Below are 16,367 nucleotides of genomic sequence, written 5' to 3' on the forward strand. Positions count from 1 at the left end.
AAATTTAACAATAGAATGACTCTCTTAACTAATACGGTAAGAGCATATGTTAGAAACAGTGAATAAACTTGGGAGTAGAAGAGTCGTTTCCTCACACTGTGAAGGAAATACAAGTTAAAACCTGGAGCTCATAGCTAATGCTGTGTGTAAGGCTGGAAGCCTTCTGTCTAAGGTCAGGACATTTACGTTTCTGGACAGCATAATTAGGTAAGAAAGAAACAAAAGGCATCAGACCTGAAAAGAAGCAAAACTATATTTTTAGGTCCATAATCATCTCTGTAGAAAATATAAATGAAAAAAAAAATCTCTACAAAGGATCAGAAGACTCAATATTTCTAAGGTGTGAACTTTCTCAAAATGACCCTACAGATCTGCAACAGAACCCCAGTCAAAATATCAGCAGGCTGTTTTCAAGAAATAAGATATTGTTCTTCCAAAGATGTATGGAAATACCAAAGCCTTAACTATCTAAAGAAGTCTACAAACAATCAAGATGGCATACCGATAGTTACTTCCTGATCTGAAGACTCGCTAGACTGTGCAGTAGTCACAGAGTGAAGTCTCTGTGTCAACACTTGTACCGTTAACAGATGAACAATCTAAAAATGAAAATTAGCCCTTCCATATGTAGACACCAATTAAACAAACAAAAGCTATTTACTTTTACTATGTGTGCACCGTGTGCCTGCTGCATTAGTGGAGTCCAGAAGAGGGCACTGGGTCCCTTGGGACTGGATATAGACGGTTGCGAGACATCAGGTGACTGTTGAACTTCTACAAGGGCAGCTACTGGGAGCTTCTCCAGCCCCCCTAACTGATGTTTGAGAAAGGTTCAAAGGCAGTGCAGCTCAGAAAAGGCAGTTTAAGAACCAGTGCTGGAACACTTGGCTGTCCCTGAGTGAAGATTCAACCATACTTTATTTCCAGAAATAAGGTGGGGTTTCTTTTGAGAGAATACCATGTTATGTCGTGCTTTCAGAAAGTCAGTTCAAAGAACACAGACCGGGAACTGACGACAGAGAAGGGAAGGTCTTCCTCTCTTTGGTTTTGCTAAAGTTTGTTTGTTCATTGTAATCCAGTACAGAAAAGAATGAGTAGGCACACTGGAATCATAAAAAGGCCACACTCTTCCTAGAAGGCACTGCTGGGATGCCTCAAGGGCTCACAGGCTTCCACACGGATGTGCCCAGACTGCAGGAGGGTCTTGCCGAGCATGCATCTAATCAAAGGCTTGTATATCCAGAATTTTTTTTTAACTCTCAAAAATCAAAAATAAAGAAGGAAATCTAGTTAAAATGCCAGGAAAAGATTTTAACAGTCTAACAAAGATCTGTGGATAAAATGCAAAGTTGCCGAACAACGTTCCTCTCGGAGAAAGCGTGACTCGGAGCTAAGGATGACACTGGTGCTGTCGGCTTTCATGTTGCTGTGACGAAACGGCTGAAGAGAAGGTTTGCTTGTGGTTTCAGCATTCTGGGTTCAAGATGGTGGGCCTGAGGGAGCCTTCCCATCCAGTCAGCCAGGAGGCAGCTCCAGGCGAGGCAGGATGAAGCCCCCAGCATGCCCTGTGACCTGCTTCCTCCAGTCCTCACGGTCCGCACTTCCCCCACCTCCCTACAGTCCTCGCAGACTCTGAGTCCAGCCCGGGTTGAGGCTTATACTATTCATTAGTCCTGATGTAGTTTCTCTAGAAAAGCCTGAGGCTGCTTTACTGATCTCTCCCAGAAGTCTGTCAGCCCGACTCATCTAACCATCACAATGGGACATGCTAATTACAATGGCTGGGGTTGGCTCCTGACCACTTCGTGCTAAGAGGACCTGAAAGACTCTCCCGAGTGTGAAGTGGAGGACTTTGTAATATAATCCCGCAGTTTCTTAAACAGTAAATGTATGTTTACCACATGCATTTATAGGTAGTTACCCGGGATAAAAGGAAATCTGTGTGGTTGGGATTTAGCTCAGTGGTAGAGCGCTTGCCTAGCAAGTGCAAGGCCCTGGGTTCGGTCCTCAGCTCCGAGAGAAAAAAAAAAAAAAAAGGAAATCTGTGTCCTTATGAAGACTCACCATGAATGTTACAGCAGCACGATTTGTAATAGCAGAGGCTGGCAGTGCACAGACAGCACGCAATGGTGGGAGGCGCCGGAGTCCTGCCCCTGCCGAACACCGGTGCCTGAGTGACCAGATGCGGGACGAGCGGACTGCACACCTCCATTCATTTCATTCCAAACAGCAAACCCGGATCTCAGGAGACTGGGGAGGAGGAGGAAGCTTAGATCTCAGTATCAATGGGGTAAAGTCCAGATACATACATGTGGATAAAATTATATGTTTTAACTGCTTTGTGTTGACTCTATGAAATAGTCCATTAAAAAAAGGAAACTGGGGCTGGAGAGGTGGCGCAGTGGCTAAGAGCACTGGCTCTACAGGACCCAGGCTTGGTTTCCAGCACACCTCCATTAGTTCAAGTGGCAGGGCCTCTGATCCTTCCTTCCGCTTCCAAGGGCGGAACACACACAATGCACAGCCATTTACACAGGCAAAACAGCCACACTCGAAAACTAGAAAAACTTTCTTTTTGTCAAGGTGGATTCTGGTGCAGCTGGAACTTCCGTGGAGTGACCTGGGGATGGTCATGGTTGTTTGCACAGAGGGTTGCTGGAGCAGGTCCTTAGGTTTGGCGTGTGTGTGTGTGTGTGTGTGTGTGTGTGTGTGTGTGTGTGTGTGTGTGCGTGTGCGCACGTGTGTGTGCGTGTGCATGTGTGTGATTGCGCACGTGTGTGTGTGTGTGTGCACGTGTGTGTGTGTGTGCACGCGCGCACAAGGGTGCTGTGAGGAATGACATTCTTCTCTTTTCTTTTAAAGGAGTGACAGTTCCTTCAGGTTCTTCGTGTTCTTCTTCGTCTATATTTGTCAGTTTGCTGTACATGTGCTCCAGGCTGCAGGATTTCATAACTGGGGAAACTGGTGAGTTATTTACTGCTTTTAAGTTGCTAATTTAGTATTTATATAAGTTGGTGTCCTAGTGAGTTAACAAAAAAAGTCAGATTGGCCAAAGCAAACACAGAAAAACAAAAGTGCTTTGAAAACCCAACTGAAAACATTCCTGCACAAAACTTTGAAGAAACTATTCTCTTTAAAGATGCAAAAACCCAGTGCCTGAGGTGTCTATTTTAAGTAAAACATGCGCACTTCAGGCACTGAAAGGGGCTGTGTAAAGGAGACACACACGCACACACACACACGCACACACACACATGCACAAGCACACACACACAGACAGACACACAAACACACACGTGCCTGCGCACACGTGCACACACACACACGTCTGTATTGGGGTTCAGGCTAGTAAGTAAGACAGTCCTTTTTTCTTTCTCCATGGGGAGAGCACCCCTGCATGAGCTGGTGGGAGGAAGAGGTGTGCCTGCCTTTCTTCCTTAGGCGAGCTGCCCTCCTCAGCCTCTGCATGCATGGCTATCCACAGGTGAGCTCAGGCCCGCACGGTTCTGCCGTTTGCCATGGTGTCCGTTAGCTGAAGCTGCAGTGAGCATAGAACGACAGAGTATGGGCTTGGAGTCTGTGCCGCCTCTCTGTGGGCGTGAGTGGCTCAGCAGTTTGTAAAGCGCCCGGTGGGCACACACACACAGACTGTGTACTTTAGTCATTTCCAGTTAGTTCTTGGAAATGGCTATTTTAATTATTGTCTTCAATAGTGCTTAGTGTGCCATGTGAACAAGAGGAAATCCTCTAGATGTTCTTAAAAGACACTGTGATAATGGTGTACACGCACGCACACTCTCTCTCGCTTTAGAAGTTGAAGTAATTTCACTGGCTTTTTTAATATAAAGGTAGAGAGGGATGTAACATGGAATGTAACAGAGTCTGTGTCTAATGGAAAGCCCTGTTCCTGATGGACCTCGTCTAACTCAGGTATAGCTCAGGTATGTTTAGTCGTAATTGGAATGAAGGCAGCTGTAGATGGACCATAGAGCATTCCCATGCATCCTTCACTCAGTCCCCAAGAGGATAAAAGACAAGGACTTAACATCGACAGAACATTTCCATCACTGGAGTCCTGCTGTTTTGTGTGTGGCCACTCTAACTCCTGTCCCCGTCTGCCTTTACCCTTGGGGTCCGTTCATAAGTTATTTGCCACCTCTATTATTCTGTCATTATATAAACAGAACCAGTTTACAGATGCTGACTTTCCTCCTCAGGTACATGTAGCCCTAGTTTCTTTTATTACTTAATTTTTCTAGATTTTATTTGTATTTTATGTGCATGAAAGTTTGCCTGAGTCTGTGGTCTATGCATCATGTGTATGCAGTGCCCATACAGGCCAGGAGGGGACATCAGACCTCCGGGTTTGGAGTTACAGATGTTGTGAGCTAGCATGTGGGTGCTGGGAATTGAACCCAGGTCCACTGGAAGAACAACTAGGGCTCTTTCTTATCACTGGTTACCAATATCCAGCCCCTTCTTTTTGTTCTTGAGTATATTCCATGGCATGGCCATGCCACCATTTATCTAACCACTTCTAGTAGAAAGACACTTAAATTGTCTCCATTGGGGGTTATTTTAAATAAAACCACCATGTGCATTTGGGACCAGGTTTTGTGCACACATGGTTTTCATTTCTATGATTAACAGTATATTATATTTTGTTAATTCATTTAGAATTCGTGTGGTAAGTTTTTTAAAGAAACTGACAAACTTTGTAGAGTAGCTGTACTTTTTATATTCCCTCTAACAGCTGTGAGAGATTTAGCCTCCATAGTCTTGTGAAGGTGAGCAGTGGGTGTTGTTACTATCTCTGTCTTAGCCAATCTGACAGAGTGTGTGTGTGTGTGTGTGTGTGTGTATATCTATGTGTCTGAGTGTGTATCTCTGTGTGTCTCTGTGTGTGCGTGCTTGAGTTTGTATGTGTGTGTGCATGTGTGCATGTGTGCACGTGTATTTATGTGTGTGTGATGTGTGTATGTATTTGTGTATATGTGTGTGTATTTGTGTGTGTATGTGTATATATGTGTTTGTGTATGTATGTATATGTATTTGTGTATATGTGTGTATTTGTGTATGTGTGTGTATATGTATTTGTCTATGTGTGTATTGTATGTATGCATTTGTGTACATGTGTGTGTATGTGTGTATATGTATTTGTGTTGTATATATGTGTGTATGTGTGTATCTGTGTATATGTGTGTATGTGTGTATGTGTGTGTGTATATGTGTATGTCTTATGTGTATGTCTAGTGTATGTGTGTATGTGTGTGTATGTGTGTATGTATGTGTGTATGTGTGTATATGTATGTATGTGTATGTGTATTTGTGTGTGTATGTATGTGTGTGTATTTGCATGTGTGTATGTATGTATGTGTGTGTACATGTATATGTGTATATGTGTATGTATGTGTGTATGTGTGTGTGTGTGTATGTGTGTGTGTGTATGTGTGTGTGTATGTGTATTTGTGTGTGTATGTGTGTGTGTATGTATGTGTGTGTGTGTGTGTGTGTGTGTGTATGTATGTATGTGTGTGTAGGTGTATTTGTGTGTGTGTATGTGTGTGTGTATGTATGTGTGGCGTGTGTGTGTGTGTGTGTGTGTGTCTGTATGGTTTGAATTTACACTTAATCTAATGACCTGTTTATTGTGTCACCTCACATTTCATGTGTTGTGTTTGTATGTGTGTTGTATGTGTGTGTGTTTGTGTATTGTTTTGTTTTTGTTTGGTATTTGTGTTGTGTGTCATGTGTGTGTGTGTGTGTGTATGTGTGTGTGTGGTGTGTGGGTCATGGTGTGAATTTGTGTGTGTGTGTGTGTGTGTGATCCATGTCCATCCTGACGCTGGTTTGAATTTACACTTATCTAATGACCCGACACCTTTTATTGCTGTTCACCTCACATTTCATGCGCCCTTGTTGAAACCCTTACAATGTTTGCCTATTCTGAGTTGTTGCGTTGTGGGGGTTTTTGTTATTGTTTTGGTTTTTGTTTGGTTTTGGTGTTAATGGATAATTACTTTTCTCATCTGTGTGAGAAAATGCTGAAAAGTACTTTAAGAGAATAAGTGTTTGGGGTCATGGGTCATGGTTTCAGGAATTTGTCTGTCTGGTGGGGAAGGTAGAGGGTAGCAGCCATCAGCCCGTTGGTCCCAGAGCATACTGCACAGGTCAATGGGTGGCCGAGGAAGCAGAGAATGGGACTGGAGGCAGCAGGGATTAACCTCGCCTGTGGCCTGAGCCCTACTTCTTCTTGCTAGTTCCTGCCTCCGAAAATGTCCATTACCTTCTAAACAGTGTCCCCGCTGGGCCTCAGTGCTCAAACGCCTATGTTGGGGACATTCCACATTCAGGCGTTAATGCTGAGCTGCGGAGTGCAGTTTGTATTCTAAGTGAATCATTTGTTGGCTGTGTGGTCTGTAGATATTTTCTCCCTACTTGAAGCTGAGCATTTGAGGTGCACAAGAGCCCCGCGCTTTGAAGACACCGTAGATTAAAAGCGCAGTCACCCACTGAGCTCCAGGCTCAGTGCGTCGTGCCTGCAGGTGCAGACTGGTGCTTCTTACTGTGGGGCAGACTGAAGGTCCGAGTGTGGGCCTTAACTGTCCATGGAGGAGGCCCGGTGAAGTCATCACCTATAACGGATGCGGACACTGCCTGGCTTCAGTGCTGCCCCTGTGCCCCGCGGTTGCTTTGAGAGTTGCAATGACTCATTTGCCTGATGACAATGTCTGCTGTCCTTCAGTGGTTGGATCTCATCCCTCACTGGTCTCAACAAGAACATTCCGGTCGGGATCATGATGATCATAAAATTTAAAGACATTAAATTATTTAAGCATTAGATTTCCTTCATGGTTTTCTTTACACTGCCTGGCAGTCTGACAGCACGTACAAAGAACACATACAGCAGTAACTGGCCGCTCTGTCGAAGAGCTTTTCCCTTGGAATCTGCTGAGTGCCCACTCGTGTCCCACATCCTCGGAGCCTTGTGGGCCTGGCTGCACTCCTGCCTGAGTTTCTGGATTAGCTGCTGCTTTTTCTCTCAGAAGCTCTGAACTTTCCACACCAAGCACAGGGCTGCTGAAACTCGGCCCTGGGAAGTACAAGTCCTCCAGTCTCGTTTATTTCCATCCTGCACCTCTGGTTATCTAAGCTAGCCTCAGCCCTTGATTCAGGTCATCCTCCTGCTTCTCAACTTCAGCATAGCTGACTGGGAATACAGCTTGGTGCTGAGAGAAAGTGACGACTGACTGTCCACACACAGGAATAAGAAAGGGGGAGCATGTGGGATAAGCAGGACCAGTTATGAGAATACAGTGTGGCAAATCCAGGGGTTTACAAAAGGCTGGCATGGATGGGGAACAAGTGGTGTGGAGGCTGAGAAAGTTCTAGGTATCATGGTGGAGGCTAGACATGAACACAGTGCATCCGTAGATGGTGCAGGGCTGTGGAAACTAGGAGACATTGTTAAGAAGTTCTAATCTTTAAAAAGTTGTAGCTCACCAAAGAAGAGTCTTGGGGAGCAGAGTGATTGGGTTGGTGTGACAAGCTTTGGAAGAGCTATTCTGAAGTAGGTAAAGGATCTGTGGGCCAGGGTATAGGGCGTGGATGCCAGTAGAGATGGTAGCCTGAGGTAACTCTTCCCACCATGAGAAGGTCAGGGGTCACTGTAGTTGGGCTCCACTCAGCGATATGGTTTAGGGGATGGCCATCTAGGAAGAGAACAGGTTTGGGGCTGGTGAGATGGCTCAGCGGGTAAAAGTGTCAGGAACCACGTGGCGGAAGAAGAGGACCAGTTCCTGCAAGTTCTCCTCTGACCTGCACAGGTGCTCGATGGCATGCCCCCAGTACACACGAAGTAAAACGAGCAGCGTGGAGTCAGGGCGGTGCCATGACGGGGTGGGGGTCAAGTACTAGTGGAGAGAGCATGTGTGTGAACAAGCATGTGTGTGAACAAGCTAGGTAGACGTTTAGACAGGTAAGCAGAAGCGAGTAAAGAAAGCTAGGCCGCGTTTTCAGACGGGGAAGTTTCGGCTTCCTGAGGTGAGCGGAGCCTGAGGGAACACGTAGAAGAGGCCTGAGGCAGAACGTTCCCCGACACTCAACATGGAAGACACTGGGAGCTCACTCCTCAGCGGCTGTGCCAGGCAGTCCTGCGCAGGCCCAGGGAGTTTCTCCCCTTCTCTCTCTACCTCTGTTGGAAACTGAGATCCGAAACCTGATTCTTCAACACTGACTTAAAAATCAATAATAAATTATCAAAAATAAACACACAACCCCCTTGTTGGGAGTGTGTAGCTCTAATGTGTCACCACTAGGGGTCAGGGTCTTCATGGACGGCTCACGCCCTCAGGAAGGCTTGCGTGTAGCTCCAGTTCTAGACTGGAGGCTTTGTCGGGTGGGCCTTAGCCTCACCTCTGCTAAACGTGCTGTGCAGGCCTTGTTTTGATGAAAATAAACGTACCATTGAGAATTCTTCATCATTCTGAATCTTACACAGTTAGAGCAGGTTATTGTTGGGTTTTGGACACTCATTGTCCCTTGGTTTCTGCCATGGTGTTGTTTCTTAGCCTGTGTTGCCCTAGTGTTGGGAGAATTTATATCTCCCAAGTTTCTTCATAGACAAATCCTTAGCTCTCACAGATAGGTTTGATTTTTCTGTCAGTTGTTTGTAATTGGGTTTGTTCTGTTTCTACAGTGAACTGTCAGAAAGTACGGGATAATGTTTCAGGGCCAACATGGTAGACATTCTAAAGGAATCCGTTAGCAAGACTTGAACAAGCCACAGAGAGCTGTCAGGAGCTCTGGATTTCCCTTTCAGTCATCACTAAGAGTTGGGACAGCGTAACACTGAAGTGCAAAGTAGGCCCCACAGTGTAGATCCCCTGGAGAGCCTGGTTCCATTCTGTCCTGTCCGGAATTTGGGAACTTGCTCATAAATATTCATGCACATTCCTACTACACTAATTACTGGTGACTTTTGCATTTCAAAAGAACTCTTGAAGTTAGTTCGTTTAAGAGCCAAGATCATCTATGTGTTTTAATTGTTTAAAACCTTACTGAAATACCTTCGGAAGTTCATTTTAGAGAGTGAGGATTTGGAAGCGCGTGACTCAGAATAGGGATGAATGCGTCCTGCTGACTAAAATTGGTGTCTTACAGCGAATGCTTGGGAAGATACTCTGTTGCATATAAAAGAGTGGTCTGGTTAGACCTTTTGTCTTTTAGAGCACTATGTTGCTGTTAACCCCACTGTGTTCCTCTCCCTTGTTTATTTTGGGGTTCCCTTTCCCCTCCTCCCATCTCCCCTCTGACCTCCGTCTGGTCCTCACGCTTGGCAGGTGGTTGGATCCAGTCCGGCCAGCTGGCAGCACATGTGTGGACTGCATCTCACCGTCTCGCATTGGTTTCTGCCTCCTCAGGTGCATGGACTGTATCGCACAACAGGTGCTAGCTTTGAGAAGGCCCAGCAAGAGTTTGCAACGGGAGTGATGTCCAATAAAACTGTTCAGACAGCAGCTGCAAACGCCGCGTCCACCGCAGCAACCAGCGCCGCACAGAATGCCTTCAAGGGTAACCAGATGTAGCGAGCCTCCTCAGAGCGGTTCTCCATTCCCTTATGACTGTGTTTTTTTCTCCAGTTACTGTATTCTACAGATATTTTTATGTTGGAAACACACAGTACATAAAGCATGGGTATTTCCTATCCACATGTGCATGGTCTAAAAACCAGAGAAACTTCCTAGTCTTATTACTTTGCCTAATAGTTTCTTACTATTTCCATGCCCCTCACAGAAGAAAACTATCATCTGCAAAACAAATATTCTCCATATTTTTGGGGGATGGTGTTCCTCAGATTATTTCAGTGGTGACACACTGAAATGAGTATGTTACTGAAGATTTAAAAGGCACTCGATGCTAGCCACAGAAGCTCTTCCAAGAGGCAGTAGAGACACAGATTATACATTGCAAATGAAACAACCTTTGTTTCCTTTTCCCCCCCCTGTATTAGTACGGAAGGAACAAGGTCAGCCAAGGCTTGCGGTGTTTTGAAATTGGCTTGCTTTATATGAGGTTCAGTCACCAGAGAGGAGCCTGCGTGCTCTGTAGTAGATAATGTATATTTTACCTTCTTTTATTTTATTTTTAGACTAGTTGATATTTTGATAACAATCTCTGATCTTGCATGGGCACCACGTCTCTTAAGTGAAATGAATTAGTATTTTGGGTTCTGTACTGCTATAGTTGTAGGATCTGGGGCTCTTTATAGAATCAGAAATGATTTTCTGTAATAGTTTCTTTTAAGTAAAAATTTACTGGAGTATAAAGACTTTAATATAATGTGCAGTGCATTATCCAAAAGAGAGGGCAGTGAATTGATGAGCTAGTATATAGTGATAATTTCTTTTCCCCTCCTAATTTCCAGTATTCATAGAGTAAAATGTTACTGTATGGAACTCTGGTGTATTCTTCTGGCTGATCTTTTTAATTGAACTGGGATTCGTGTTTGTAGCTCTGTGTGCGTGTGCGTGTGTGCGTGCGTGAGTGTGTGTGTGTATGTATGTGTGAGAGAGAGGGGTGGAGATTTTGACACAGGTGTTAAAAGCTCGCCTAACCCTTGAATAAAAAGAACACACAGTATTTGAGGGATTTCTCTTTCAGCCTCCCACCTTTAGTTGCATTAAAAATAAAAGACCCTTGTGCTTCTAATGTCCTTGGCTTCTTAATGGACCTGTCTTCTACTTTTAAGACAGACTAAATTCATGTGAAACATTGCACCAAGCAGGGGACTGAAACTTCAGGCACTGTGATCATTATTGATGTCATCAGATTAACATGGCTGTGATGAGCGCACACGATGTGGGTTCAGACTTCTGATGATGATGATGATGAGGTGTCTCAGGAGCGTCTGTCAGGCGGCCTGTTGTAGAAGCCTCACTGGCTTTGGATTGCAGAACGCTAGACTCACCCAAGCCGACTTTGAATAGAGGTGGACTGTCGAATGCAGGGCATCCTTTCAAAATGAACTGGACTGGTCGAGTCACGTTGTCCTCTCCCAAGGCTGCAGTCAGAGGGACTTGTGTGCAGAGCTGGGTGCAGTTCTTGGAGGTCGGTGGGTGCTGGGTTACACATCCCCCATGCAGGGCCACGTAGGTTTGCTTGGGAATTGACTGAGTACAGTAGTTCAAAGAGGTTTCTTTGACTCAGGAAGATGGAGAACTCAGAAATGAATTTGGAGTTGTGCTTTGGCTCCTTCCGATCAGTGAGGATCTCCTCCCTCCTCAACTGCCCAGGCCTTGCTGCTGCGGGCCGCGCTCGGTCCAGTATGGCGTTAATGGACACGGAGAGCGTTAAGACTGTAAAAGTGCACGTAAACACTGGTACTTCTAGTCCAAGTCCACCTTTATTCCTCTCTGGGGTACAGATAAGAGACACATCAGAGATTCAAAACGTGCTAATAGTTTTTTTCTAAATTGGTCCCTCTCCATTATGTGGAGGTCCCCAAGGGTAGTGTTATCCAATGGCAGAGAATAGTTGTTACCCACATTATGTTTCTGTATGAAGAAGAAAAAAGCTGTTTTCAGTCCAATTGTTTGGATTCTTACAAGTTTGAAAGATTATGTTGTGTGAAAACACAGAGGAGCATTGAAGGGATGGTGGCGTCTGCGGCTCAGTCAGGCGGGAGCAGCTCGAGACCTCTGCTCTCCTCTCAGCCACAGTCTGTCAGCAATGCACCTCGGTTTCCTATTTGATACCAATGTCACCGCAGCCATGAGGCGAGCATCCACGTGACCTTTCAGTTTGCAATATTAAATGGTGACTATTTTATTTAAAACTAGGGTCTGATCACTGGAAAATGACTGCCTGGCGACTTGTGACTCGGGGCTTGGTTCATTGCTCTAGGGACGTTTGTGTATTCTGTAGGTGCGTGCACTCCTGCGCTGCCCTGTGGTGTGTCACGGCTCTGTGTGAACGCCCTCCACGTGGCCCTCTCATGTTGCATGTTTTCAGTGGTTTGGAAGTTTTGTATATTTATTGTATTAAATGCAGAGTGTCATAAAATAAAATAATGTTTACTGGATGGTTGTTTGTATAGTTTTAAATGCTGCATCAGCAGTCGAGGCACACAGTATACTTGTAGTTTAAATATAGATACTTGACTTTTATTTAAACCAGCCTTTGTACCATTTTATCACGTGCTAAATACAGTATAGAAGGTTACGTGAAGAACCCTCAGCCATACGGTCTGACAGCTTTTCCACTGCACTGGACCTGGAGAGGTGGTGGAGAGAACGTTACCACATTAAATGCGACGGCTGTTTTGAGGTAGGCATGATTACCTAGAAGTTCATTAGATTTTTGGCTTAGAATTTCCTTCATGGGTTCAGATGGGTGCCTCTGTGCCAGCGCTGCCCTGATAACCCAGCCCGTGCCCTTTCCTGAGCTGCCTCCGCTGCGGTGTGCCCAGATGGACGCCTGATCTGTGTCCTGGATTTCTTACCTGGTGCCAACGGTGATATCAGGTTAACCTAAAGTCATGTTCACAGTGGGTCTTACTTTGAGAAATGCATGTTGAATTAAGAAGCAGTATTTTCCATTTTAAAGAGTGAGTTTGGATCTTGACACTGAGGGGTTTGAGCCGACTCTGGGCTCCTGGGTCTGTTAGCAGCACTGCTGTGTAACACCATGCTATCCTGACACACTGATGCTGATGTCTGATTCTTAGGCACATTTGTGCTTGTAGTCCACACTGTCACACTTGGAACACACTTTTGCTGTGTTCCCTTCCATTCTCTTAAGGAAAAAAAGTCCTTAGAGGGACCTGTGGTTCCATGTTAATAAGCCATTTAAAATAACTCAGACCGGCTCAAGTTACCCTAGATCTTACTTTGATGGCTTTTTCAAGCATCATATTATAAATTTATATATAGTGGAATAATACATTTTAAAATATTGGAGTTTTTAATTTTTTTATTAATTTTTAGGTTGATATAAACATTTTAATACATTTTATTATATTAGCAAGTTGTACTTCCATGATTAGGAAAATGAAATAGTTATGTAAGAAGTTTTGGGTACATTTTATAAAACAGTATGCATGTTGCATTGGTGGTTTTTTAAGACCTTATTTCAGACTCCTCCCAGGCTCAGGAGCCAGAGGCCTTCCATGCCACACAGGTGCCACCACAGACTGCCTATTGATGGGATAGGACCATTTCACTAAAGTCTCCTGCAAAACAGGGATGGCTCTCCTCGAGTTTTCTCCCCTCCCTGTGGAGTCTGCATATTCCACTTAGTGACATACGGATAGGACGGAGTCTCCATCCTGCAGAATCTTCCCTAGTGGTGGTTGGTTTTGGAGGGAAAGCAGAGCCACCAGGGGGTGGGGCAGGGCGGGGCGGGGCGGGGCAGTGAGTTCTTTCCTTTTTAGCTTGCTATTTCTAGGCTGTGATCAAGGTTCGGTGAAATCATCCCTGCACCCTGCAGAATTAGAAAAGAGCTCATTTTCTTATAGTGCTAGTGTTACATATTTCTATAAGGTCATTCATTATATTACCTTCTCTACATTAAAACAGCACCCTCTCTTGCACACGCACGTGCACATGCACACGTGTATACACACACACACACACGCGCGCACACACACACTACCATGCAGATTTTGTTTTTGAATACTAGTTATTTCAATACTTGAACTCTAACTTGTTATTTATTTTTCGTGGGCAGTGATTCTCAAAATGATGGTTGAAACCATTGTTGCAGTTGGTATGTGTAGGATCCCGGTGTTTGGGTCTAGGAGAAAAGCAAAAGCCACCACCCTGCGCTGGCCACAGGACTTCAGCAGCATCCCAGTGTCCTTCACAGAAACCGAACCTTGTGGGTGCACACACCCTTAAATATTTTGCCCTAGGGGCTTGAGGGATAGCTCAGCGGTTCAGAGCACCGCCTGCTCTTCCAGAGGTCGTGAGTTCAATTCCCAGCACCCAATGGTGGCTCACAACCTTCTGTAACTGTACTCCCACGAGACCGATGCCCTGTTCCAGCGTGCAGATGTACAGACAAACACCCATAGACAGAGTACAGAAATGAGTGTCTTTAAAAGTTGCTGTCCATGCATCCTGGCTTTGGAGCCCTTGGGAAATGAAGAAAGGGAAGCCCTTCCCCCTCACCTAAGGACACGCCGCTAGGTTTTATGGTGCCTGCTTCCTCCCGTTCTTGTTGTGTGCATGTGTTTTGTGGAGTTAAGCAGTATAAGGAACACACATTCTCAAAGTTCCACTTCCCCTCAAATCATACTGACGCAGTAGTTATAAAAGTTTATTACACATTTCAGTGTGAGTTACAGACAATACGAGCAAAAGAGGGCAATACAGATTTCTCAGATATATATATAAAATTCTTTTTATTAAGGCCTGGCTTTGTATTTTTGTAGGAAAAGATGCGTCTTCCTCTAAAACTAGGCAGAGAGGTTGCTCCTCCACGGCAGTGTCCCTTGCTGTAACAAGCCCCACTCCTTTGTGCTCCTGGAGCATCCTGGAACTGGATGGTACCAAGCCAGAGTGTGTGCACACTGTGGTGAGCCCACCTCACATCTGTATTCTCAGTGTCCACGTGTTTAGAAGGACTCTGCCACTGCTTAGTGTATGGGCAGCCATACTGTGCCTTAGAGAAGGAACCACCAACCAACACGGCTGACCGTGGTGAGCTTGAGAGCAGGGTGTGCGGGCTGAGGACAGATTGTCAGAGCTTCAGCTAAAAGGCCTTTCTGCTCGCCTTGGCTCATGCTGTCCTCAACCTGCCTTCACTCCCCTGACGATCTTGAATTACTTTCTTTTCATTTTGAACTAGAGACTTAACCACACAATGGTTTCTTGCCTTTTTTCAGTTGCTACATAAATACATACACACACAAAAAAGCCTTTTTATATTTCTGACTACATGTAGCTATCATTAAATCTTATGTTCTTAGATTCTGATTTTCAAGTTTCTTTTTTTTTTTAATTAGAAATGATTTGCCAGCAAATAAAATTGTTGCTAAATCTTGAGGCTCAAGGTTTTTATTGTTAGGAAAATTTTGCTGAGTTGAAAGTTAGGTGTGTACTAAAAATATAAAAATAAAATGGTAACTTTTGGCTCTCCGGAAGGAAATTATCAATTTATACTCCATCATTTGGAGTCCTAGCCAGCACCAGGATTTTCCTTTTTCAGAGCTCCTTCATTCCCACAAGGCTGGATAAGTAAGCAAGAGGTTTGGTCTGTGGATGTGTTCAACCTATTTCTTTTCCTATGTGAGAATAACAGGGTCTTCTGCAGAGGAACCTCCCACCCCAGACAGCTGTTAGGTAACAATGTTTAACTAAATGATCTGTTATGAGGAGATGCAAAGACAAGGTGGCCTCAAGTAGCCAAGCTGCTGATTTGACAGTAAGTAAAACTTGATCACTCTTGACAACAGGTTGTATTATCCCTCATGAAGTGGGACTTTCTAAACACTGAGGAGACAGAGGCAGGTGGATCTCTGTGAGTCCAAGGCTAGCCTGGTCTACATAGCAAGTTCCAGAACAACCAGGGCTACCCAGAGACACTGTCCAAAAAAGGTAACTAAAACAAAAGAAAAGAAACCATTTGGAAAGACAGGGTTCTCTGTTGTTCTTACAAGGACTTAGAGGAGGTTACACTGAGACTTTCTATGTGCTCCTTAATCCTTGCACCAAGTCTATGACGTAATTGCTAATTGTTGCCATTTCTGTAGAGGATTAGGAAATTACAAGGTACCCGTGAGAAGAGGGGGTGAAGGTCTGAGGAAGGGTGAAATCCAGGTCCTCCAGGTCCTCCAGGTCCTCCAGGTCCTCCAGGTCCAGCCAGGGGTGGCTTCTCTCTAGGTTTGAATTCCCCCTCACTCTTCCACACTTCCAATAACTTGTGTGCATCGTTAAAGACAGTGGACCTTAGGAAAAGGATCATTAGCCAACACACACACACACACACACACACACACACACACACACACACACACACACACACAAAAATTACATTGTTTTTCCATTTCTTAACTGAAGCTGTTTCAAATGTGCAAATTCCTGCTTCCTGTCCTTAGCAGTGTACTGGGGTAAGTGGTCTTTGGCATTTGTGTTTGGAGAAAGTATTTCCTCGGTTCTTTCTGCCCATGTGATGCTAACATCTGCTTTCTCTTTGTCTGAGATAACCCATGACTTAGGTTTCCATCACTAAGACACAAGGGAGGCCGTCCAAGCCGTTGCCATGGATCTGACGAATTGTCTGTGTTCAGGTTTGAGCTGAACTGTGATCACTAAGTTAAAATACAAGGTGTCAGCTTCAAATGTGGAAAAATGCTAGATTCCTGA

At 44.7% G+C, this 16,367-nt stretch overlaps 1 protein-coding gene across 1 annotated transcript in view; it reads left to right on the forward strand.

Annotated features, from left to right (window-relative positions):
• Scamp1 (secretory carrier membrane protein 1) overlaps positions 1–12,082 on the forward strand; it is an 80,104-nt gene extending 68,022 nt beyond the window's left edge. The window contains exons 7-10 of the mRNA XM_032897048.1: positions 2,863–2,964; positions 6,746–6,835; positions 7,827–7,899; positions 9,423–12,082. Coding sequence (XP_032752939.1) covers positions 2,863–2,964; positions 6,746–6,835; positions 7,827–7,899; positions 9,423–9,587 — 430 coding nt within the window. The 3' untranslated portion in view covers positions 9,588–12,082. The remainder of the gene's footprint in view (positions 1–2,862; positions 2,965–6,745; positions 6,836–7,826; positions 7,900–9,422) is intronic.
• Positions 12,083–16,367: the final 4,285 nt, after the last annotated feature.

The sequence above is a fragment of the Rattus rattus genome, chromosome 3 (assembly GCF_011064425.1).
Source record: "Rattus rattus isolate New Zealand chromosome 3, Rrattus_CSIRO_v1, whole genome shotgun sequence".
Classification (NCBI taxonomy): Eukaryota; Metazoa; Chordata; class Mammalia; order Rodentia; family Muridae; genus Rattus; species Rattus rattus.